Raw genomic sequence first — 26,934 nt, 5'->3', positions numbered from 1 at the left:
TGCACCTGTATGCTTCATTACATTAGTCTATCACAGCATGGGTTAAATAAGGTAATCAAATCCGCTGAAAATGTCTTTCAGAGGGGACACAAGTAAAAGAAAATGTGAACAATCCATAATTAATGGATCAATAAAATCTATGAATGCTTAAGTTATTTAGGCATTTAAGCCCCTTTTCCACCAAGTGCGGTATTTTATGACTTCAGTGTTAGAAAGCCTTTGTTCAGATTTACCTCAGTGACAAATGAGGCGGAAAACAGAACAGTAGCTTCAATGTCTCCACAGAGTGGTTTACAATAATAGAACTTGGCAAATTAAATTCAACATTTCATGATACTATTTCATAGCTAATTGGGGACTGAAAATTAGAATGAGAGATTTTGTGAACATGGGCAAAATTTGGCACCATAGTCAGCCAATATCTGCAGAAACAGGGGTTAGCCCCCCAAGGACATTCATGCCGACATGGTTGCTAAATTAGGAGATGATGCTCGCTTGGCACATTTTAAAGCAGATGCTGGTTATTTTGAATGTGTGTTGGATCCACCACTTTGAGCCAGAGACAAAAAAGCAGTCCATACAGTGGAAATACCTGCTGCTGAGAACTTTATTGACTTTATTGATAAATGAGTCTATACCAAGTGCATCCAACAGCTGCAACACCAAAGGAAAAAGTATGTAGACCACAGGGGAGATTATACCAAACATGAATTCATTTAAATAGATCCACACTACGGCATTTTCATTTTAAGATTGTTACAGTTATGGCTGTCATCCTGGAGTGATGAAGGCTTAAAGTCTGATGATTTTATGCCTGTGATGACTGACGGCTGGCCTGAGAAGTGACAGACCTTCCCGTCTATCTTTGTTATTTGATGATTCTCCTTCAGAAAGATGTTTATGTCCATATATGTGCACTTATTGTAAGTTGCTTTGGATAAAAGCATCTGCTAAATGACATGTAATGTAATGTGGGGAAGGTAACAACAGAGAGGCAACCGCAAAACTGGTATTATGGATGCAGATTCACTTCTGATACAGAGCTGAAATGCAGATCTTTTTCTTTTTAAAACAAAGATGTTGCGGTGTGGATGTTAACTGGAGACATATTTAATCAATTTCAAAGTATACACATTTAGAGTTTATTTTATACTAAGGTTTCATGTTTCCTGATTTTTGTGTCAAAGTCAGAGTTCTAACACCAAACAATGAAGAAGGCACACTTTTAACAACTTCTCTTAATAGAAAGAAAACAACGACACAAAGAACATTTCCCAATGTGTAAGTGACTGCAACAATCATCATAAAGAATAAACTAAATCAGGAATCTGAGGATCTGAGTTTCTCAGGAGTACCAGAGTTAAAAGGCTGTCCCTCTTCAGTTCTCCTCCTTGGCCATCGCTCTTTCATTGGTCCTTCATACTCATAACTGGGTCCACCAGCTGGTTATGAACATGCATCAAACCTACAATAAAGAAAATCAAATACACTCCTGATCAAAATTTTAAGACCAGTTGAAAAATTGCAAGAATTTACATTTTGCACTGTAGAATCTTAAGAAGGTTCTAAGTAGTTCTTCAAAATGCAAAAAGAAGAATGGGAGTGAGACAAAAAAAAGCAATATATTGCAAACAACCATTAAACTGAAAAAGGCTGTTCATCAGCTGATCAAAAGTTTAAGACCACAGCCTTTAAAAGCCTAAATCTGATGCGGATTCTGTGCCATTTTCTGTCAGGTATCGACTCTGTCATGACTTCCTGAAGGCAAAGAAGCTTTCTCTCTTTGAACGCGCTCGGATTGTTGCGCTGCATCAGCAAGGCTTCTCGCAGCGTGCCATTGCTGCTGAGGTTGGACGCAGTAAGACAGTCATTTTAAACTTCTTAAAAGATCCTGAGGGTTATGGAACAAAAAAGTGGTAGACCCAAAAAAGGATCCAAATGGCTGTCCGTCAAGACACGGGACGGTCCTCGGCCCAAATTAAGCTTGTCACTGGTGCCAACTGCAGTCCCATAACCATTAGACGGCATCTGCGAGAGAACAAAAAACGTCTTCAAAGGCCTCCTCGCCTTCAACAGCACAAAATTGCCCGTTTGGAGTTTGCACGAGAGCACCAAACATGAGACATTAAAAGGTGGAAAAAAGTTTTATTCTCTGATGAGAGAAAATGTAACCTTGACTGTCCTGAAAAAATCTGTGTTTTTAGCTCAACAGGATCGTCATGTGGTCAGTTTGTGTCAGTGAGGTAAATCTGAATAACACATATGAATGATGGAGGCAGCAGTGTTTAACATAAAACAACTATTTTTCACTATGGGCTTTGGTGCAGGGTGTGAGTGGTTTACAAGGCGAGACAAACTTTCCAGTCAGAAAAGCTAAAGTAGTCAACATCTTCTTCACACCTGAGCTATCACTTTGTACGACTGCTGTCAGTGCATTGCTACATTACTGGAATTGTTATTGTATTAAACACATTTCGTTTTGCATATGCAGGTACCTTTAAAGTACTTGACAGTTTTGACTCGCAGCTCCAGTGTTGCGTCCTCGTCACAGACAAAGATGGTGTGTGGGTGCTGTTGGAAGGCTGACACCGTCCACATGTGGTTGACTCCCTCCTCTATGGCTTTGTACAGAGCGAAGGCTTTGTGAGCTCCTGTGATCAGGATCATCACCTGTGCACCAGAAAAGAGCAGAGGTACACTACTGAGCCACCGAGGTAGAAACATTGGCTCTCATGCAGGAAACATTCATACAAACGCATTCTCAAAAATATTATTAATATTTGATATGTATATTTCAGGCTGAAGTAGCTTTAAAAGATTTACTCATTTAAAGTGGAAAAAAATATTAATATATGATATTTTTACAGCAGGTTTTGGAAGGTGGCATTTTCTGCCATTTGGAACAAATTAGAGAGCTTTTCCAAAAAATCTGATACTGAAAAAAAAAAAAATAACAAGGCATCAAAATCAATGTTTCTGTTAATCTTTGACCCATCCCAGGGCCTAATAATACTTATCAAATTCTCCTTAAAATATATTTTATGGAAGTTATTGTAGATTTTTAATAAAAAAACAGTGGAGTTGTGAAAACAAAATGGCCTTTAAAGGGTTTTATATGTATATTTCAGGCTGAAGTTGCTTTAACTGATTGACTCGTTTAAAGTGGAAAAAAATATTAACATATAATATTTTTACAGCAGTTTAAAGCAAGGAGGCGTTTTGTGCCACTAGGAACAAATGAGGACGTTTTTTTAAAGGAACTCTTGAGGGTTAAATTGTGTTTAGAGATGATTTAGGAGAACTTGTAAATTCACCAATTTTCCCATCCAGTTTTATTCCCAGGTATCAACAAAATTACAAATGGTCCATTACATCATATAAGTAACAAAATGTATCTGCTTTTATTTTAATCACAATTTCCCCAGTTGGTGGCATATTTCATTACTTTGCATGATCATGATACGTTACAGTATATGTGCTAAATGACCATGGAGTGCACTGCACAACTCGTGTATACTGCACTTACCTAAGATGCGCCTGCAGTTGGGTGCATATTGTTAAAGTACTTATTAAAGTACTTTCAGATCATTTAATGAAAATTCAAAAAGCATGAAAGCTCTGTGGCTCCTAACAGACAAAGATGTCCTTCTACAACAAAGATCATACAGAATTGCACTGTTACTACTAAGCAATTAAGTTTCCATAACTAAACACCCTCTTCTGAAGCTAATTCCACCCAACGCCAGGGGGTGTGGTCTGGTAGAGGAATCTGAAACGAGTTCCAGCTGTCTAATGAGGAGCTGCTCACACCCTGCTTCACGTAGCGGTGAGAGCAACCGCTCTGGGGCAAAATCTGATAAGCTGATTTTATCCCAATGTTTTATTTTAATACTGTACACTAAACCTGGGTCAACAAATAACATTACTAGCCACAAATAGCACATAAAGTAAAGTCTATCTTGAAAACAATCAAATTGTTACTGGAGCACAATGGAGGAATTAATTGTCAGTCAGTCTGACCTCTTTGGCATCCATGACAGTTCCAACACCCACAGTGAGAGCCATGGTGGGAACCCTGGAGAGGTCATTGTCAAAGAAACGAGCATTGGCCACAATGGTGTCCTTGGCCAGGGTTTTCACTCTGGTCCTGGAAACGAGGCTGGATCCTGGCTCATTAAATGCAATGTGACCATCGGGGCCGATACCTGCACAGAAAGAGAAGTTTTACTTGACACAAAGACATGAAACACAACATGTTTCCACCGGCTCAACTCGACTAGAATCGGCACTGCAGGGTTAAGTTGCATTTCCACTTGCATAGTACCTGGTACTTTTTTTTAGTACCTGCTCTGGCGAGGTTCCAAGCAAGCTGAGGAGGTACTATGCGTGGAGGAAGTACTGAACAAATATTTTGAAATAACTGATTCTAATGATTCAGTTACACTGAAAACAACTGCTTAACAAGTCACTAGTCACTCTATTGTGGGTGTCTCGTGTAAACAAAGTCACGGCAGCTTCTTGTAGCCATGCAGTGATGACTCCGCCCACGTTGAGTAGGTATTATTTTTGTAGTGGTAAACCAACCAAAACTGTGCAAGTGTGCAACTGGGCAAGTCGAGCTGAAACTACAGTGGAAATGGACCATTACTGACATCAGCCTCTGTTTTCCTGGTGACTACAGCAGACCAAACCTACAAAAAAGCAATCATGTGACTGACCTCCTACAAACAACTGGATTCCTCCAGCCTCAGTGATCTTCTGCTCAAAGGCCTGACATTCAGCCTCTAGGTTCTCTGCATTTCCATCCAGGATGTGAGCGTTGGCTGGGTCAATGTCAATGTGCTTAAAGAAGTTGTTCCACATGTAGGAATGGTAGCTCTCTGGATGAGCACGTGGGAGACCTATAATACAATCAACAATCAAACAAACATCCAAAACCTTCATTTAAGCTAACTTAACTCCGCATTTATTTTCCTAAATACTATATCACAATTTGTGACAATACAATTGTTAAGGTCCTTAGGGTAATGGCTTTAGATGGTTAGTAGTAAATGCCATTTTTTTGTCATATCAATTGTAAACATCCTGTGTTTACGTGTATATCCGGCTATTAAATCTCACGTAACATCCTTTCAAAATATGATTTCCGGGTCCAAACACTTTGTTGAATCAAAACAGACAACAGCCGGACAATTATGATCACCTTTCTCCAGTGAGACGATCTGTAAAATGACAGATACGCTGTTGTTCTGGTGTTTTTTTAAACTCAGATCTGTTCAAACAACGGGAAACCACGGAGCCCTGGAGGTTAGGATACTAAGTAGTACAAATGCTTTACTATCTCGCACGTGCGAGTTATACGGCATGCGCGCTTTAAAAAAATTTAAAAATAAATACCATCTATGTCACCTCCAGGGCTCCGTACATTCTTGACAATGCACGGACTGTAAAAATTTAAAGGAATATTTTATCACTGGAAAGAAATGTTTAACAAAACTGGGTCATCAATGTAGTAGAACAATAATAATAATAATTTTTGGCTCATGTGGATGAATGACAACAACTCCCACAAAGCACTGTGCTCACTAAAGGCCCTGGTATACTTCCGAACACATGCCACGTGCCGTAGTGCGTGTCACATATTGCTGACCCTGGTATACTCAAGCAACAGTGTTCTGTAGTATCTGACTTGATCTGGATGCAGGGAATACCAGAGGTCTGGTTCAAGTGGCTCATCAGCTGAAAGGTCTGTCAGGCAGATAACCATCCTTGGCGTCTACTTCTTCTGTTGTTGAAATGTTTTTTACTGCTTGTGCATGATGCGCCAAAGTATCCCAGGACCTTAACACAGCCATAGGCCACAGCCCTGCTTACCGAGTGTGTTCAGAGCATAGTTGCGTAAACGAGGAATTTGTTGGCAAATACATTAGACTTGTAAATGACTCGTGTTTTTTTCTCTCAATATGGTGCTAAATTGCTTTGTTCCAGAATGCGCAGTAAAACATGCAAATGACAAGCAGTATGTCGGAGGTTCAGAGTGGTGCAAACAGTGGCTGCAGGCTAAAGCTATCAGCTTTCAGAGGACACTGAAATGGAAAAGAAATGGAAAAGCTGGAAACCCATCAATAGTTCTTTCCCTTTTTTTCCCCAAATCTAAATGACCATGCTTTCATTTCTCATTCTTTCTACCTTTCTCTTTTTAAATTCACACAGTGAGGTGTTTGAAAGTGCACTTCTGAAGTATCTACCCAAATGCCAGGACTTCTAATTCCAGGGATTCTCTGTCCTGAAGCATGATTTAATCGAGTCAGGGAGTGTCTGCTCCACCTCCCCTACAGCTCCATAATACTCTAATGGAGAAACCCTCAGGCCTAGAAAATAAACCACAACCAACATGAATTTGAATTTTTTATTAAAAATAAAAGAATTATGTCAAACTTATTATAGATCATCCTGAGCAGTAAAATTTTGTTATAGACAGTATTGCTTTTCGAGAGCCGAGTATTTTTTATTCTCATTTATAAAGCTTGCATAAGCACAAAAGACTACATATGTCACTTTCTACGCACGGGAAACTTGCAGTCTTTTACGGAAACTCTGACCCATGCATACGCACATTTACGGGAGAGAGGAGAAACTGTGACTCTGATGGCAGAAGGATGAATAACCAAAAACTGTTTAAAATGACACCACTGTGTATTATTACAATGAAATTATTACTGCTTATAACAAGATTTTATTCGCACACACAGACTAGAAGTATTTTAAACAATTACCTGCTTGATTGATACGTGCGCATTCGGTATATTAAAATACATTTTCAAATAAATGCTGTGATTTTTAAATACTCCGTGGAATGAGGCGCATTTTCTGGAAAAAATAAGTTAAACAGTAGGACAGATTACGGATCTAGGTTAGAAGATCAGAGTGATTTTTCTATAATTATGTGATGTTTGATATTTAAATTTGAGTTTAATTTAATTCCCACATTTTTTTTTTATTGTGAAGAATGATGTAACTGTCATTAGAAACAGCACTGTTTTAATTAAATTCATTATTATTATCATCATCATTATGTGTCAAACCAAGAAATGCAGAGGAATTGTGGAATGTTGTCAAATTATCCTGCTGGAACAGATGTGAAGCAGTTCTCAAACAGTACAACTAAATATTAGTTCAGTGATTCACAAGAATGCTAAATCCCAAAGAGTTTTCAGTTTATACAGTAAATATTTGAAGTTTGTAAAGACAAATGCAGACACTGCTATTTTTTATAGCCCAATATTCATTTATCTAAATCTAAAGTAGTTAATTATTATTATTTTTTTTGTCATGCTTCAATTAAGAATATAATGTGCAGTGTTCCCAATGCATGGAAATAAAGTTAGATTAGAATATTAGGTTAACGGTTTAAGGATTTTGTCACGTTTTTAAACGCACTGCTCTTACAATTGTAAGTGTGCTGTTGTGGAGCAGCAACAATTACCTTTGTATTTACAGCATCTGACACATTGTTTAGTCATTGTGATGGAAAAACTGTATCAAATCTTTTTTTTCCCCTCGATTTCTGATTGTGTGACCTTCCTCTTCTCTCTGTGTTTGCCATGATTTTCCAGTCACTTCCAATCAATGATTATTGGGTTTTTCTGACTATTTATGGTCAATAATGGGCGTTACCTGAAGCCCACAAAAGCATGTGTGCTTGGTTTTATAAATCAGAATTTTTTTTTTGCATAAGCAAATCCTGTGCTTCCTACGTACGACAACTTTTCAGGTGTACTTACGCACAGTTTTATAAACTGTTAGGTGATACTGTCGATAAAACAATGAGCACAGTTGGCAATGCAAACTATTCTTAAATCTCGTGGACTGAAGCTGAAGTAGATTAGGCTTCCCTCTGGCAGCCATGTTTTCACTGAGAATGTCCATATGAGCTCACAGTTGACGACTGTACTTTCTCTCAAACACAGCAGGGCTGCTCACAAAGTTACAAAGTTCTATGCTGAGGAGTAAAAGCCTGTGACTCACCTACATACTCATCCATGTTGAAGGTTTTCACATATTTGAATGAAATGTCCCCACTTCTGTGGTATTCTATCAACTTCTGGTAACAGCCATAAGGAGTACTCCCTGAGATGGAGACAGGACACGGAGATGATACTTTTCACTTGGTGTTAAAAACAGCACTGCAGAAATTAGAGCTTCAACAATCAATCAATTATTCATAAATTAATCAACAACTATTTTGATCATCAATTCATAAGTTAGCATACACCATCTCTTAAAGATTGTTATATTATGTGCAATAAGAACCTTGCTGATTTGCACATCAAACTCTTAACATTTCATATTCTTTAAGATAATACTGCAATGTTTTGTACCACCTGAATGTGTGTGGGGTAAAGAGAAGTTATTCAGAATCTGATTTCAGCCTGTTAAATGTGAATGTGTTCTGGTTTATTTGCCCCTGCAGTAAAAAGTAAACTAAATGTGTGTTTTTTTGTTTTGTCATCAGGTTTGGGAAACAATGACATTTTTACACAATTTTCTACTATTTTATATATAACCATAAATATAATAATTAGCAAGCTCACCTGTGGGCAGGCCGAGAGTGAAGTATCTGTCAGCAGAAGGCTTGAACTGGACGATTCTATTGCGGATGTATTTCGCTGCCCACTCACTGGCCAGATCATAGTTCTCCAGAATGACCAGCCTCATTCCAATGGCTTTCTAAACAAGTGACAACATTTTCTTACGTAACAGCTTGAAAAAACATGAACATCCAATACAACTTTATTTGTAAATTACTTAAAAACAACCACAGTGTACGTGTAGTAAGTGCTACACATAAGAATAAATGGTAAATGGTTTGTATTTATATTGAACACATTTCTAGTTTTGATAACCTCTCAAAGCTGCTTTACACTAGAGTTTTGCCATTCACACAATCATAAAGCGCATTTAATGTGCAGCACATTTTCATACAAGTGATGGGAAGTTTGACTCTTTTTACTGACTCGGATCTTTTACTCTCGGACAGTAAATTGAACTAATCTTTTTTTGAGTCATTTCATTCATTTTGTTCATTTTTACAGAGGGTGGCGCTGTAGCCCTCTTGTGGGCGTTGTAAAGAAGCGCGGTTCTCAAACACTTAACACTGAAGGCAACATCGTTTGCTTCAGCTGACAAAGTATAATAAACAAAATGCCACAAGCTATTCAATCCATATGAAACAAAGCAAATACACACCACAATAAAGTGACTTGTGTCCTGTCCTGCTGAGCTTACGCAGCTGCCTGCCATCATGTGGCGAAGGAAGGTACTGCATGAAAATGAACGAATCACTCACTGAGACGACTCATTACTCCAGAGTCATACAAAAAATTAGTTCATTTTGAACGTATCGTTCACGAACGACACATCACTATTTCATACCCTCCATGGAATTTCTGACAAGTTGACAGCTGCACACAGCTTGTGTTGTGCTTTCAGTAAATGCTTCTATAATAAAATACTAAAATGATTCAGTTGTGTTATTACTATTCCAAGGATTTGTGTAAAGCTTGAATTTTAGTCATGACTAATATCCATAGGCACACGTCATCTATATTTATTCCAGTATTACATTAAATATTTAAAAAAATAATAACAATATTAACTAGAGGCTCCATCAAAACTAATAAATAATCACAAAACTAGGACAAAGAAAATCACTAAATAATACTACTATCAGTTCTACAACTATGTTTAAAAATAAAATAAATTTTCTTGTTTACATCAGATATGGGTAAATATACCCATACTCAGTGTTCTAGCTAGCGCATGGTAGCGTATCAGCCCTTTAAGCTACGATTTGCGGCCGACACACAAAATAGAGGACCATTGCACATCAGCAGGAATACCATCGACATGCAGCCACAAAGAGAGCAGAACAAAGGCGCTTGGATGTCAGTCACTGCATAGCAACTGCCAAGCCCATGGAAACCATCCCCAGTAGCATTCCATTAGATTCTAATCATGATGTTAGCATACATTAACCATATCAATTTCACTGGCGTAAACAACTTTAGAAGCATGAATCGCCCCATTCTCAACTTAAATGTGACAATTGCTCCGCCAATGTTTTTTTTTCTCCTTTCATTTATTAGGCAAATATTTGGCAGGTTATATTTCACCTATTCCTTTTTACTTGTTTGAATAACTTTAAATATGTCAATACAACCCATGAAATGCTCATTTGCACATGCCATAATGTGATTGCTGCTCCTACCGTGTAACCTAAAACATTGTTCTGCCCTAAAATCACTTTATTTCAATCATGAGAGTAATATTTGACAGGTTGTACCTCACCCATTCATTTTTATTTGTTTGAATAACTTTAAATTGCCAGTACAACCCATAAGTTGCTCTTCTGCACTTGAAATAAAGTGATTGCTGCTCCAAACTTGTGATGTAAAGTTTTTATTTTCCCTCACTTGAATGGTGCTTGGTTTCTGCACTCCCTTGCCTTTACCATTACGCTAAAATAAAATCTATGCTAGAACCGTGAAGCTGTAGGATGATGTTTTGGCTGATTAAGGCATATATCAGCAATCAGAGGGCAGGAGAACTGTAATTCAGGACTTTGAGGAATTTGAGGCCCTCTGACGGGTCAGAGTTGTCATTAGATCATTTAAAAGTGTGACTCTGTATCTGTAAAATAATTGTTTTCTTTACAAAAAAAAAATAATTGCATGTCCATGTGTAAAATAAAATAGGTTCAAATGTGCCTTTTACCGCAGACTCATGATTTGTATGTACATCTATGTGTTCACAGCACAAAGACAGTGGATATTAATGTATGCGTTCATAAAAGAGCAATGCTGCTAAACAAGCATGGCAGTGAGTAGATGTCCTAATTACTAGATGAAGATCACCTGGCACTGTAAATGTAATTACACCACACTCCAACACTTAATATAATTTATGAATTCATTCAAAATGCTTGCATAATAGTGACCTTTTTTTTTACAAGTCATCCAGTCTCTCGCGTCAGCGAAGAAAGGAAACTTTTGGATTGCGCTTCAGTTTGCCAGAGTTTTCAGAGTGATGCTAATGTCGCTCACAGTTCACAGAGGCTCAGTGTGGTGAAGACACGTTAAATGTTAGCATTAGCTCCACTGACTGGACACTGAACTGACAACGAAGCTATGACTGAAGTGACGGTTAAAAGTGGTTTTACCTGTAGAAGTCTGGGAGAGAAGTCAGCTGTTGCAAACACATCCGTTTGGTCGCGGACAACTGGGTCACATGACCAACTACCAGTCGTTTACGTCAAAGTCTTCTACTTCTTTCTTTCGTTTTATGGCGAGAGCAACCAGGTGAAAGTTGCATTACCGCCACCCACTGTGTTGGAGTGTGGAACAAAGGACTTATTCCTCATCCAAAAAATGAATAAATAGAAATTAATAATAATAATGATAATAATATTGATAACAATAATAATAACAATAATAATATTAATAATAATAACGATTAATAAATACGAATAAATAAATGAATGAATGAATAAATAAATAAATAAATAAATAAATAAATAGCAAAAAAGGAAAAAGGCAACTAAACTCTGTTTATCAGCCCAGGTGCTTTTAAGAAACAAAATAAACTTCCTACTCCCTGATCAAGATTATTATTTGTCCCAGCTGTGTTTCCATTCTTTAGTGATTCTTTTTTTGATTATTGCTTTCATTTCATTTTTGCCAAATGGGATATCAATAATGTCTGTCTGTCTGTCTGTTTGTCATTCCTTTTTGGTTTTTTTGTGACAAACTTTTACTTTTCAGGTTAAACTAAATATTGCAGACAAATGTATTAAGTGAGAGAAGGGACAAAATGCATCTCATTATTAATACATTATTAATAATTAACTTTGCACAGAAAATGACACCTAATATATTGTATAAGTGTGTGTGTACACATACTGTACTAGATAAAATAAAAGTTGTGGCTCAAAACTCATATTAACCTAATAAAATGAATACACTACAACTACTAAAGCACCTGCATACATCATCTCACAATTTACAAAAAACATTTACCATGGCTAGATAAAAACATGCACAGAAAATCTGTACACACAAATCACTATTGATGAGATTATTATTATATTTAGATGATGTCCCCTTCCTTTTATCTTGACTTACATTTTCTATTCTGGGTTTATTAGCACATTTCTTTTTACTGCCTCATGTCTTAGTTACTTTTTTATCCATTTATTTATTTTTATGTCATTTATTTATCTCATTTGTTTTTGACATTTAGCATTCTACTTTTTTTCTATTTGTATTATATTGCAGTACTAGCATCTACATTTAGCTTAGTTTTTACTTGTGAACTCCAGTGTTTCCTCAGCGGGAGCCCTCTGCATTGGTTGCTGTGGCGCTGGCTCGGGGGTCCTGGTTGTGATGGGGCCCATAATCCACTTTGCAGTCGTAAAGTTCTCTGCCTAGGGTTAGGTTGTGTTTCCTCTCTGGTTCTTCTGTGCCCAGCCATATCCACCATTTTAATATTACCGGTTATATCTCATCACATGTAGTATTACATACAGGAATGGGCAGAGGGGAAGGGAGTGGCCCGCAGGTTGGGAATGATTCCACTTTTATTATTTAAAGCACTTTCATAACAAATGACTTTTTCATGTGACTATTTGAAATTAAGTCTGGCAGTTTTACTTGTTGCTTTCAATGTGCATAACTGAAATGTTTGGTCTGCATTTGCAGTAGACTTGTGAAAGGATTGACAGATTCTGAGCACCGTCTCATCATATACCTCCCCATTTCAGACTTTGAACCTACTCTTATTTAAAAACGCAACATTATGAGGCATTGCTTGTTTCCACATTTCTCATCTTAGCTCCAATTTGGTCAATGCCACTGCTAATATCACAACATCGATCTGTCATGTCAGCTGAGTAAGAGTCAACTTGAGATAACCTATGAGGGCATAGCCTGGCTCCAGGGCCGACTGTTGCCCAAGTGAGATATACACATTCCACCCAGCTGAGATAACCTTCCCTGAATGCCTTCTAAAAGTTCTCTAGGTTATTTGGACAGTTTGATGATTTGTCTACATGTTCTTTTCCACAAACTATAAAAAACTGTGTATAACAAATAAAATACCTGCTACTTCGATGAAATAAAAACAAATTTAAGTGTTTATGTGACATCTCATTAGGTCAACATTTGGAAATCAATCAAGTTTTCAGCTTCATTAATGTGTATATTGCCCAGGGTTCTTGGCTCCTCTACACCAAAGAAAACAGAAAAACATTTAATCGTTGGTTTGTGGAAATTAAAAGGACAATCCTTTAAAAATCTGAAGGTACAGGATCCTGCTGCCTGTCTTCATCACTTTGTGTAGTTACCCGGAGATTTTTTTTCTTGTGTTGTTCTGTGAGCAGGAATTATTCTGAGCTCTCCTGGCAACGACCACACCTTCAGAGCCATATCCACAGGAGACAAAACACACAAAATAAATAACTTTAGTTTAAAATTTAATCAAGTAACATACTCCATCAGGGAAGTTGTACATATAATTTTAAATACATTATAGTCAGTGTTTTTGGGGTCAGTGGGTTTGTATCTGAGGTGTGTAGTGGAACAGTCCGTAAGACATTAGTCTCTTTCTGGAAAACATGCTCTTTGCAGAACATGAATGGTTATGGTCCCTGGTTTTGACTGGAGAGAGGACACTAAAAACACCAAACTGTTAAAATATTCTTTTCACTGCTTATTCTTGTAGTTCTCAATGTTGACCAGGATCCATCCAGATGGTCCCAAGATGGCCAGGGAGAGCATGCCAAGTCCAACGATGGTCTCCTGGACACACAGAGACAGTGGGTGATTCAGTACAAGAAGTAAACTGCATAAATGCTACATTAAACAAGATTTATGCATTTAGAAAAAAAATGTGGTAGGATAGAGAGCAGGAGTTAGTTTCACTAGCATACATGAAACAATTCTTTTATCCTTATTAATCAAACCGATTACTAAACTGACAAAATGTTATATGCGATTAATCAGTTTGGGCGTTTTTTTACTAATTAAAACAAGCTGTCTGAGAAATGTTTTGGTATCTTTATTCCACGATGAATAATTTTGGTTCCAAGCATTCCAAGTTTTGGGAAACAACACGCTTCCAACATTTCATGGAACAAACAGCTAATCAAATAATCAAGAAAATAATGAACAGATGAATCAATTATTATATTCAACAGACAATCACTCGAAACCAACAGTGGCTCATCTGTCATTTTCATGCAGCATTTGGTGCATGATCAGATCGGTTATGTCTGCTTTCTACCAATGAAGAAGGAATAGAATGGAGAACATGAAATGCAGGACTTTGCAGTCTAAGATGCACAATCTCCCTTTACAGCTAGCGCAATGTCTGCCCCACAACAGTGGATCAGAGTGTTTTTTGCTTACTCCTTTGCCATACAACAAAAAACAGTGATATCACATACACAATAGCCTTCAGACATCATTAAAGACAATAAGTACTGTCAAAAATAACAGGCCGATAGAATTAATTCACCCAACTCCCTGGCTGTGAACATTAATCTCAGTTCTTGCCCTGCTATATACACGGACTGCAGAGAGAGAATTGAAGAGCAGGGAAGCATCATAATTTGCTTCCATGCTGCATGGTTTTCACATTGTTTTTCTGGTTGTGTTTGCCAACAATTTAACCTATTTTGAGCTCCACAAAGAAAATTTCACAGCATAAAAGGTAGTTCATGGTTATATTTCACCTGTATTGACATAAACAACAGTTGTTGCCTCAAGTGCAATAAGAGTTTTGCTTGTAAAGGTGGGAATACAAGCAATCTCACCAAACACTGAGCTAATGTTCGTCACAACCTGACAACCTTATTATTAACGCATTATTAACACCATCAAACCGATCTTAAGAAATAGAGCGCGCTCGTTGGTCCATTCACTACACGGTAGAACCACTGCAGAACAAAATGGCGTTGTCAATAAAGCAAGGATCTTGCATAGACACATCTCAGGACATAGCTAAGACAATTATACAATTATTACTTTTAAAACATTTGAAGACTTGTACAAACATACTTTTACATTTCTTTCGATTTCAGCTAATAAAAACTACTAAATGTTAAACAGAAGACGTTTAAAAGTGCTAGAGCAGCTGTTTCAGAAGAAGAATGGCTTTGGTCCTAGCATCGGAGCTAATAGGCTATATAGCTAAGTGATAATTGCGCGAGGTAAAGTTCGGAACACGGTGTCTTAAGATGACCCGCTTTCTTAGCTGAAACGCCACGCCATGTAATATTTTGAGAAATTATGCGACATGAAAAGGTTACATTACGTTTCAAGTTCTGAGTTTCTTACAACTGAGAGTGCGCTAAGACACAAACGGCTAACTGGGCTAGCTTGATCTTAACGACAATAAAAGATGAAGGAAAAAACTGAGCGGTCAGCGAAATTATTTCCAACAAATCTGTCGTTTTAAAGTCAGTCACCTACGTTGGCTTTCACGACAAATACTCAATAGTGCCCGCTGAGCAAGTATCGGCTTTGACCTCGCCAAGGACACTAAATACGTTAGCATTTGGCTTGTCGTTAGCACTTTAGCGACCACGGTAGACTTACAACAACTCCAACCTTTCCCTTGGCAGGTTTGGAGGCGATAGGTTCGGTGGCGAAATGCGCCCTCTGAATCATGGTGTGCTGGCGCAGGGCTGGAGCAGCGCGGCTGGCGAGAGTTCTCAGGAAGGCCGGCATATTTCTCTCGTGTAGAGGAGACAAGTCTTCTTGAGCAAGGAGTTTGTTATCGCGTGAGGAGGAAGTGAGGTGCGGCTTCTTCTACGTGTTATAATGCATTTCCGGCAGACTGTACGCCAACACGCGCAATGCTGCCCTCCATCGACATGAAACAGAATCATTTTGTCTAAAACAGAACAATTACCACCACATTAGGGTATATTGCAGCTTTCAGTAAGGCACTGTGAGACTGTGTGCATATACACATGTGATTATGTCTGTTATTTTCTAGTATGCTTTTTTAAAAGACGAAATTCCTGGCAGTAGACCTACAATTGTGTCGTCCTCACGCTGTTTTACAGCTTATGGCATGCATCTTTGCAAGAGCTTTTATTTTTAGCGAAATCTTTGAATTTTATATCTTTTATATTGATGCATGTTGCACTTTCAGAACACCTGGCAAAAATGTATATACTGTACATACAATATGTTTTTAGACTTTTTTTTTTAATAAATCACTTAAACAACTTTAAAGTTGCTCAAAACTACCAAACACTGAATAATTTCAGGATATCCTTTAAATGCCAGTTTAATTATTTGAATTATGAATTATTTATTACAAAAACCCCCACAAAAAATAGTGTTTTGCATATAATAATTAGTAGGAGGTTGGGACATTGGTGGTGATTAGAGGCTTAGATATGTTAAAGATTAGCAACCAAAATTATTTCATTGCATTAATATTTTTTTATGTCGTGCTAGATACTACCTCTGGACACCTTTGTGGCCAAAATGCCTAATTGGACTATTAAAACCACATTTTTTTTTAATCTCACTGCCTTTACAGTTTAAAACCCTGCATGTCAGCATTTCATTTTGAAGAAAAGTAGTGATACAGTATTTGACATTTTTACTGTATTCTGAAGTTCTGTTGTTGAAGTTCAAGATGACAGTTGAAAAGTGAGTTCAAGACATTTTCAAAACTCATTGCTGTTTTGCTGTAGCTTTAGTGGTAACACAATCTGGTCTGGCCCATGGACATGGGAACATGTCCCAGTTCTCTCTGCTCTCACTGACCACTGTTGTATTTTATTTAGTGAGTTTTTTGTCCATGGGCTAAAATCTGACCTTCCCTTGTGTCTCCTCTAGCGGCCATATCTGTAGTGAGATTTGGTCATATCTCAGGAACTATCCCATGAAGCCACAATGTGAGACTGCAGCATTTGCCAGATGATAATCCAGAGTTCGTGTTGTGCACAGTGCGTGCCCTCTGTGAAGTGAGCAAAACTAAATTTCCCTTGAGTTTTGTAATGTTGCTCACAGGCCACTGCTGAACCCATGTGCAGCTACACGTGAGTGATCAGTGGCCAGTTCACATAATCCAGTTTTCTGCTGCCCCCATAGCCCAGGTTTCAGGCTGCCTCCAGCTTATTGGGGACGGAGGAGCAGTGGAATGTAATAATCCCCTTCACGTTCACTCCCCACCACTACCCAAGTCCATAGAGACTTTAGACACAAACACTGGCTCACTTCTGTACCTTCTGATTTTCATATTGTCTCTTTTGGTTTCATTCAATACTGCTGGAAACTGATTTTTAATTTTTAACTCAGAAAATGGGGATTAACTCTGGAGTTAATGTTTCGGATGATGCTGTACCATATGGGGGGAAAAGTGCCTTTACCCAACTGGAACACAACATAGTGGCTGGATATCTTATTACTGCAGGTAACAAACAGACGCCAGTGGCATTTTCAATAGATATATTTCACTGTGACAAATGTTTCAGTGTAGTTTTCCTTAATTTCCAGATTGTACTATTAAGTATTAATATTAATGCAACGATCAGTGGTCAGTGGTATTAAACTCACTCTGTAATGGTTAGCCAACGGTCAGTTAATGACAATCCTTATCTCTGGCTAGGGTTGAGTGTGTGGTATTTTTGGCTATTATTGGAGCACAATTGATGATTTTATGGCCAATTCAGCAGGTTGAATTTCCTCTCATGCAAGTACAAGCTGATTGCTCATCAGCTGTTGCTTATGCATCGATGTGCAAGAGGGCATTTTCCCTAACATATGCAGCTGGCGAGTAAAAAAGGGAAATGGAGAAAGGAGAAAAAAACACTTAAGGTTTTTCAATACCTTGTATGTTCACTTTATGCTTATGTGAATTTGATGTTGATTTTCTGTACCATTACTAAACAACATTTTCCCCCGCTACGTCTACTCCAACAAGTATAGGTTGTGAATCACTGTTCTATTCTTATTATATTATAAGATTAATAGAAATACATGTACAGTATATAAACAATAATATACAGCATAAACAGTAACAGAAAAGCGTTTCATGTTGGTCTAAAACAGACATTAAACATTAAAAATGATTTAAATCTTCAGGGAAATATGTTGTCCCACTTTGTATTAATAAATGCCAATGGAAGTAAATACAATTGATGATCTAACAATGGATCTGTTTTATATAATGGCCTAAGAATTGTTATTGTTGTCCTCAGAATCTTAATTGAATTAAAACAAGTGGTACCTAAATATTCTCACCCCTAATATGTACTGTATGATTAGTTCAGATCACTCAGGACAGACATTAATATCAGGTCTGAAGAATGGGGTCTTGAATAAGAAATTGCCTGCTCAGCCTGTGTTTTCTGATAAAAATGAAAATAAGTGGGATTTCTAGCTGAAATCTCGCACACTGAAATCCACACTCTGTTTCCTCTTCTCAGGTGTGATAAGTTTGATAAGCAACATTGTGGTGCTGCTCATGTTTGTGAAGTTCAAGGAGCTCCGCACTGCCACCAACTTCATCATAATCAACCTGGCTTTCACTGACATTGGAGTGGCTGGAATTGGCTATCCTATGTCAGCTGCATCAGACATCCATGGCAGCTGGAAGTTTGGCTATACTGGTTGTCAGGTGGGTGAAACAGTGTCAAATATGTGGGCACTCCAGCCCTTGACCCAGCTATTTTGGCACAAAAATACTAAAGATAATATAGAAACAGAACTTTACCTTATAAAATTGTTTTCTTTCTCATTTTTTTTCTTTTAAAAATAGTGTTTCAGTGCTCAATGCTTGTTCTGTGTGGATAAAAATGACATGTAGGACTGTCCACAGTCAGCATCTAAAATTGCACTAAATTGAATTTCCCAAAGTCGGAATAACACAATAACACACCCAGATGATGTGATTGGGAGTCAAGCTATTACTGCATGTAAACATTCAGTCGGGCCAAAGTCAGACTTGAGCTGACTCAGGTGCTTTGTGCATGTGCCACAATTCCCATTAGAAGAAAACAGTAAACAGAAGAATAAGAACACTGTGATAAAACATGGTGAAATTTGACCCCCAGGTTTGTGCCGTTTGATTGAATGATGAGTGTGAGATTCTAGGTGGACCCTGGAAGCTGATTGGTGGTTTCAATCAAGTTATTGACAAGATCGATAATATAAAATACTCTGTTTCTGTCACAATGATGATTTAGACAAAGCCATGAACTCACCACAGATGATCTGGCTATGTTTTTTTTTCCAGGTGGCATTTTCTTGCGCAGAAAATCTAAAGGCACAATTTGCTGCACTATTAGAACTGTACGTCAAGATTCCTTTGGTCTCTGGACTGACCACAGATCCACATCAAACATCCTCCAGAAAACATGATCATGTGTGTTCTCTGCCCGGAGCCCTGTCGTTGTCAATTAACACCAGTTTCAGAGGTTCAATACCTGACACACACCATCTAAAGGTGTTGTAGCAAAAACAGTTGTCTGATAAGAGGAGGAATTCCATCAGAAATAGGTTCTGACAATGAATTTACTTGCACTCATGAGTTATCACATGCAAACTCATAGAGGCCCTCACTTAGTCCTTGTGAGTCTTTTTGTGCACATACACACTGAGACCTGTGATGCGTCCCGGATGAGAGGCTGAAGAAACAGCCAAAGTAGGAAAAATGCTGACATTGATTCATCACATCTCCAGTCTATAAAACAGTAAAATTATTATGATGGATTTTTGTTAAGGTACAAATGTTGCCCTGTATTACTTTAAAGACTTGTTCTGACGGGATCCAAATTATTTCCACTAGCATAGTACCTGGTACCATGTTTAGTACCTGCGAGGTTCCAAGCGTGCTCAGTAGGTACATTGCGATGCTTGGTCAGACTACCATCACGTCCGACACAGAAATCAAGCCGAACAGTGCCGAACTTTAGATCAGATAAAACTACTTAACAATCCTAAAAACGTGGGTTAATCTCCAACAACTACCATGAGTCTGGTGTATTTAGGGACAGCACGGCTGATCGTGACTGCTCAGCTGCATCACAGACCCTGCCACTGTATTTTAGTCCAGTGACTGTGTCAGATAGAGTCTGTGCTCCGGTCATTGAGGAAGTACTGAACAAATATTTTTAATTAACTGATTCTAGTGATTTGATTCAGTTACACTGAAAACAAGTGCTTTACAAGTCCGTAGTCACTTGTTTGTGTGTGTGTGTATGTCGTGTGTAAAACAAAGTCACCGCAGTTTCACTCGGCCATGCAGTGATGACTCCGCCCACGTTGAGTAGCTACTTTTGTAGTGGAGATGCAACCGTGTCGCGCAGTGCAGAGGCGTGGCGAGTAGAGCCGGTGGAAATACGCCAATAGATGACTTCCTTCACTCCTCTTTCAAACCATCTGTGTTCTGCATTCTCACCATCAAAAAGAGTATTTTTCCCATAGCAGAAGTAGCTGGCTCTTCAATGATGTGACATGTTTATGCAGTGCATTATTTTTTTTTTCTGTTTTTTTATGCACAAAAAAAGGCTTTTTTTTTTATGGTGGCCCTGAAGGTCAAAACACAACAAACACATTGTGTTTTCCGTATTTTGTTACATGTTGTTGTGTTTTGACCTTCAGGATTTCCCCCAACCAGTCAGTAAAAACATATTCTACTACCACTTCTGCTCACTAATCTATGTTGTGAAACAACAGTGAAGAATTTGAGTTTTGGCTGAGATCATTTTAGTGATTAATCTACAGGACAATAGCTACGAGCAGAGCATTTTCATGAACAATCAATCTACTTTGTCTGTTTCTGTCTCCAGATCTATGCTGCACTTAATATCTTCTTTGGCATGGCCAGTATTGGCCTGTTGACTGTGGTGGCCATTGACCGCTATCTCACCATCTGCAGACCAGACATAGGTAACTATTTAGTACTCCTCTGCTGTAGTGCATGTACACACTGTAGAAATTGAAGAAAAACACACTCATTTCACAGTTTTCTAAGTAAAGCTAAAAGTCAAAAACAATACATTTGAATTTAATGAAATTTGAATCTCCAAAACTTGTTTACTGACTCTCTAGATGTTCGTTGTTTCTTTGTCCAGGGCAGAAAATGACCATGCGATCATACAACCTTCTTATTCTGGCAGCATGGCTCAATGCTGTATTCTGGTCCTGCATGCCTATAGCGGGCTGGGCTGGATATGCCCCTGATCCCACCGGCGCTACATGCACCATCAACTGGAGGCAAAATGATGCGTGAGTCATACAGACAGATTTTATTTACACCTAACTCAATGTTTTAAGAACTGATCATTACGAAATACAGTATCACTGCTGAGTGTGAGTGAAAGGATTGCCTATTGGTTCTGTAACAGCTTAAAAGGATAGTTCAGATTTTTTTTGGTGGTTAGTTGTATGAGGGTTATCTTCTGTGTTTGACATATTGCACAGCTTAAATACTACACCGATTTTTGTTTATATTTATATTCACACTCTCTCTATGCTCTCTACTCTATTTTGCTTTAATATGTGCTCATGTTTTGAACCTATGACCAGAACAAAGTCCTCGTATTGTGTAAGTTATCTGGCAACAAACCCAATTTTGATACTGATTGAGGTACTGACACACTCAGTACTGACTGTGCTGTGTGTGATACCTGTGCTGAGAACTGGTCAAAAAAAGTGACGCACGCTGTCACTGAAAGAGCCTGTCCTCCAACTCAAATGACCCTATTGTGCACCCACAAGCAGCCACATAAATAACATCGATCTGGTACCTTGGGTGTGACGCCATCAAATAGCTCCGCCAAGGCATCAATATCATGCGACACACTCATTAAATTGGACACCGTAGCCAAGGTTAATACATTTTTTAATTAAAGTGTTATTGTCATTGTCTGTAACTTATTGAAGCCCAGGAGTGCCCAACCTTTTTGAAATCAAGATCTACTTTAAAAGTTTTTAGTCTGTCGAGTCATCCATAACCGACACATATTAATAAAAATAGTGTGTGAGTTGCTGAAACATGACAATTTGTGCATTTTCCTACTTGAGTGTGACCTCTGGCACTGGCATGAGAAAGCTAGTTTCTCGTAGTCAGGGCTTTGGCTAACTACGATCAGGGCTCCAGACTAACTTTTTTTTACTAGAATCACAGTGGCCCCTGACTGAAAATTTTAGGGGCCCAAGCAGAAAATTTAGGGGCACACAACGTAAATTGACTTGAAATGCAAATATTCATATTCCCTCTCATTTTAACTGTATTACCGATATTAACTTCAATAAATGCAGAAATCCTCTCCGGGAACCATCACCTTATCATGGTGGAGAGGTTTGAGTGTCTCTGTGATCCTGAGAGCTGTGTTGTCTGGAGCCTAGTGCTCCTGGTAGGGTCTCCCAATGCAAATTGGCGTCAGGGGAGTGGCCTGACTCAGAATGGTTAACATAGACCCCATGAAACAACGACAGAGGAAGAGAGTGACCCTGCCCGTGAGCAAGCGCCTGGTGGCTGGGTCTACCACGGGGCCCGGCCGGGCACAGCCCGAAAAAGTCCCATGGCCTCTTCGTCATCCTCCTGTGGACCCACCACCTGCAGAGAGACTGGCTGGGGTCGGGTGCGCTGCCATATGGGTGGCAGTGAAGGTCGGGGGTCTCGACGTACTGGCTCTGGGGACGTGGAACGTCACCTCGCTGTGGGGGAAAGAGCCAGAGCTTGTGGGAGATGGAGCGCTACCAGTTAGATCTGGTGGGGCTTACCTCCATGCCTTGGCTCTGGAACCACACTCCTGGATAGGGGTTGGAAGTTGTTCTTCTCTGGAGTTGCCCAGGGTGTAAGGCGCTGGGCGGGTGTGGGGATACTCACGAGCCCCCGGCTGAGCACCACTGCGTCGGAGTTTAACCCCGTGGACGAGAGGGTCACCTCCCTGCGCCTTAGGTTGCCCCTGTCCAAGAGGCCTTCAACTCTCACCTCCGGCGGAGTGTTTCCTGTATCCCTGTGGAGGCTGGGGACATTGGATCTGAATGGGCAGTGTTCAAAGCCTCTACTGTGAAAGCTGTAGCGGAGAGCTGTGGCTTCAGGGCCTTAAGTGCCTCAAGGGGCGGTAACCATCGAACATCGTGGGGCAGACGCAAAGCAGCGGGTATCGGAGAAGTTCGGACAGGACATGCAGAAGGACTATCGGTCACCAAGGTGTTTCTGGAAAACCATTTGGGGCCAAGGGGGGAAAGCTGTGAACAGTGTAAGGATGGGACACTGTTGACTTCGACTGAGGAGGTAACCGGACGGTGGAAGGAACACTTTGAGGAACTCCTGAATCCGACATCTGCGCCCTCTGTGGTGGAGGCAGAGAGGGAAGCTGATGGGGGATCATCGTCAATCTCCTTGCCCCAGGTGAAGGAGTTCAAGTATCTCGGGGTCTTGTTTACGAGTGAGGAGACGAGGGAGTTTAGCTTATGAGTCAGCAAAACTCCGTCTATAACTGAGAAGCAAACTGGGGACCATGGTCTGAGACTATGTCCTGTGGAAGACCGTGCAAACAAAACACATGAAACACAACCTCTGCCATCTCCTTTGCAGAGGGGAGCATGGGCTGTCTGACAAAATGGGCCTTCTTAGAAAACCTGTCAATAATGATAAGAACCACTGTTTTACCTTCTGAAGAGGGCAAATTTAAACTCATAACCATGAGGAACCACTTCACAGATACTGTACATCACAAACCTACAAATGACTCACAACATATGAAGATATTATTGTGCTTTTTATGTCAAAATAAGTCAACTCCCCCATGTCCTTCCATTTGAACCATTATGGAGGTGACACTGACAAATAACTGCATACCGCCAATGTGGCTCCTATGGTTGATGCTATGAACATGCATAGTGATCCGGCAGCTCTGACTGTGGACAGTCAACAGATACCAACTCTGCTTTTCCTCCACAGCTCATTCATCTCATACACTATGGCAGTGATTGCTGTGAACTTTGTGTTGCCACTGTGGGTCATGTTTTACTGCTACTACAACGTGTCAGTTACTGTGACAAGACACAAGGCTGGCAACTGCCTGGACAGCATCAATATCGACTGGTCAGATCAGATGGATGTCACCAAGGTGAAACCTGAGCAACACTCAACTCGCTCTTCCTTTGACATATTTGTGTGTTCCATCGAGCAGAGTGGCCATTACAATGGTGGCAGGTCACAGTGACATATATAGAGAGTCATAGAAAATCATACAGAGACAGTGGCTACTGATAAAGCTACATTATACATAGAGCAGGAATTTGTTACAGTTAACAACTTCATAGTTTATAAGGTCTAGAATGATTGGATCAGGCTGATATCAGTATCAGACACCAACAAATGGTATTGTGCCAATTTTATAAATAATTAGGCAAATGTCGTCACATTAACCAGAATATATACACAGATGGATTACTGTGTAATATACCCTATAATGCAGTGGTCCCAAAACAAATGTCTTAAATTTTTCCCAACCTTTTAGTTCAGATTTAAATTAATCTATCAAACAATGATTTGTTTAGCAATTAAAAATGACATTACCTGTTACAGATTTACAAATTACAAATTTGCTCTTCTCATGATTTATGTTGTGAAATAAATACAATGTCAGAGAATAAAAACAATAAATTCACATGTGGGTGAGGTAGAAACCCATTATGGGCTTATTTTAAGACTTCAACAATGCAGTATATCTAAAATATCAAAAAATAAACATTAACATGACTAACTTATTAACACAACCTGCCCACATTGATATTACAAAACAGATACATGAATTAATAAGGTATTTGGCCTCTGCTCGCCCAGAAACCTGAATTGTACACTCATGCAATGTAATAAAGGGTTGTGTATGTCACTAAGTCAAAGTTACATTTTGAAGCAGCTGAAAATTCTTCCTTATCTTCTGGACATTGCTGTAAACAGCAAACCACACAAAACACAAAGACAGATTATTTACATTTTGAATTGCAGGGAAATGCAGTGGTGCCTTGATTATTTCTAGTAATTTCTCTAGAACAGTCTACAAACCTGGGTGATATGATAGTGGGTGGCTGCAGTATGTGTTATAAACCCTGCCTTCTTCCTTTTATCAAGTTTGAAACCAAACAAAAAGACTGACCCTATACATTATCTTAATTTAATTTAATTGTTTTTACAGTATTTTTCTCCCTCTGCTACTTTGATATGCGAACTCTGTTGTTGTGTCCATTGCCCACAGATGTCCATTGTGATGATTGTCATGTTCCTGGTGGCCTGGTCTCCCTACAGCATTGTGTGCCTCTGGGCATCATTTGGTGACCCCAAGACCATACCTGCCCCCATGGCCATCATTGCTCCACTCTTTGCCAAGTCCTCCACTTTTTACAACCCCTGCATTTATGTGATCGCCAACAAAAAGTGAGTGGTTTTCTTTTTCTTCTTCATTTTTTCCAGCAAGCATGCCCATAGCTGGGTTTCCATCATGGTACAGTATGGTGCAATTTGAAATGGTTATGCCCTCAGTCCAGTTTGCACTTGCAAACAGTCCCTGTACTTGGAAGGCAGGGTGTGCGCTGTGCCCAATCGCACAATGGAGCAGCAAAAACATACGTAGCATACCAGTTTGTGCAAAGACATCTCATGTAAGCCTCATAAGGATTATTTGGGCTGACAATATGGGTTCCAAGTGGGTTTGTCCATGGTTTCCATTGTGGCCCCACCCTGTTTGCCCACTTCAAGTCCATGCCCACTGAATGTACTAAGGGGGCATGGACTTACAAATTAGGTCCCATATGGTTTCAGTAACATGGCCTAAATTAACCATAGGTGAGTGTGAGAGTGAATGGTTGTTTGTCTCTATGTGTGTGTGGCCCTGCGATGGACTGGCAAACTGTCCCGGGTGTACCCCGCCTATCGCCCTATGTAGCTGAGATTGGCACAGCACCCTCTGGTGGAGGATAAAGCGGTAGATGATGGATGGATGGATGGGACCCATATGAACATGAACATGTTGGCTGGGTTGTGATAAGCAGTTGTGTGCAGTAGAGAGGGTCAAGTGATGGTGTATTGATGGTGCATATATGATATTTCCCTTAGGTTCAGAAGAGCCATCATAGGGATGATTCGATGTCAAACCAGGCAGCGAGTCACCATCAACACCCAGGTTCCCATGACAACATCGCAACAACCTCTGACTCAGTGAGATGAAATTGCTTATACGCTGACAATGAAAGCATTTTTAGCAGAGCTCTATGATGAAAAAAGAAAATCACTTTCAGTGTTTACATGTTTTCGAATAAACTGTGTATTGTGGCTTTTACTGTGTAAATTCCACTTCCTGTGACGCAGTAGTCATTGTTTTTGTTACTTCAATAACAAGTCTGCATTCTTCAATGACTAACCACTTGTTAAAATCCCCAGTCAGATCTGGTACTAATGTCTGTCTTGAAAGTATTCAGGTGTGAATGCACCCAAATGCTAATGCTAAATGTGGTCTGGAACACATGTGGCAACGTCACATTATCTTACATGAGTTAGAGATCCAGTATGGAACACACACGCTAAGACTGAATATTATGTTCAATTTACAAATAAAGATTGATGAATGTGTGTGTTGTGTTATTCAGGAGAGAGTGCTGGGAAAATATAGCATAGGTTCGGTGTGTTTATGTAACTATGGCAAGGGGTGATTATGTGGAATGGGGAACATTCAAAGATTTTTATTGAGGTATATTATTTTTTCAACGATTTTTGGATGGAGCCGGTAACTTTTTTTATTCACAACTTCTCCATGTTTGGAAAACACTCGCTCACAATGTCAGGTGATTCATTCAGGAAATGAGCAGATGCTGCTTCGGACATTAAGCAAGCTTTGAA

General features: G+C 39.3%; 3 protein-coding genes across 4 annotated transcripts; 1 reads left to right on the top strand and 2 right to left on the bottom strand.

The window, feature by feature from the left end:
- Positions 1-589: 589 nt before the first annotated feature.
- On the bottom strand, positions 590-11,304 carry LOC122783449 (glucosamine-6-phosphate isomerase 2). 2 transcript variants are annotated; one of them, XM_044048255.1, is made up of 7 exons: positions 11,222-11,304; positions 8,595-8,730; positions 8,029-8,130; positions 4,719-4,901; positions 4,021-4,205; positions 2,496-2,670; positions 590-1,465 (listed from the first exon to the last, which is right to left on the bottom strand). In XM_044048255.1, the coding sequence occupies exons 2-7, from the start codon at positions 8,716-8,718 to the stop codon at positions 1,407-1,409; spliced, it is 828 nt and encodes a 275-aa protein (XP_043904190.1). In that variant the 5' UTR covers positions 8,719-8,730; positions 11,222-11,304; the 3' UTR covers positions 590-1,406. The 2 variants fall into 2 exon arrangements, with proteins under 2 accessions (XP_043904190.1, XP_043904191.1); XM_044048256.1 differs by lacking the exon at positions 590-1,465 and adding an exon at positions 1,650-2,028.
- A 2,210-nt stretch (positions 11,305-13,514) lies between these two features.
- On the bottom strand, positions 13,515-15,867 carry LOC122782459 (cytochrome c oxidase subunit 8B, mitochondrial). Its single transcript, XM_044046795.1, has 2 exons — positions 15,657-15,867; positions 13,515-13,856 (listed from the first exon to the last, which is right to left on the bottom strand). The coding sequence occupies exons 1-2, from the start codon at positions 15,786-15,788 to the stop codon at positions 13,761-13,763; spliced, it is 228 nt and encodes a 75-aa protein (XP_043902730.1). The 5' UTR covers positions 15,789-15,867; the 3' UTR covers positions 13,515-13,760.
- Positions 15,868-17,287: 1,420 nt separating this feature from the next.
- rrh (retinal pigment epithelium-derived rhodopsin homolog) lies at positions 17,288-26,667 on the top strand. The gene is made up of 7 exons (XM_044048044.1): positions 17,288-17,493; positions 18,509-18,699; positions 20,873-20,972; positions 21,158-21,311; positions 23,998-24,166; positions 25,298-25,476; positions 26,155-26,667. Exons 1-7 carry the CDS (start codon positions 17,382-17,384, stop codon positions 26,258-26,260), a joined length of 1,011 nt encoding a protein of 336 aa, XP_043903979.1. The 5' UTR covers positions 17,288-17,381; the 3' UTR covers positions 26,261-26,667.
- Positions 26,668-26,934: the final 267 nt, after the last annotated feature.

The sequence above is a fragment of the Solea senegalensis genome, linkage group LG16, assembly GCF_019176455.1.
Source record: "Solea senegalensis isolate Sse05_10M linkage group LG16, IFAPA_SoseM_1, whole genome shotgun sequence".
NCBI classification, from domain to species: Eukaryota; Metazoa; Chordata; class Actinopteri; order Pleuronectiformes; family Soleidae; genus Solea; species Solea senegalensis.
This window is presented reverse-complemented; position numbering and strand designations above follow the sequence as displayed.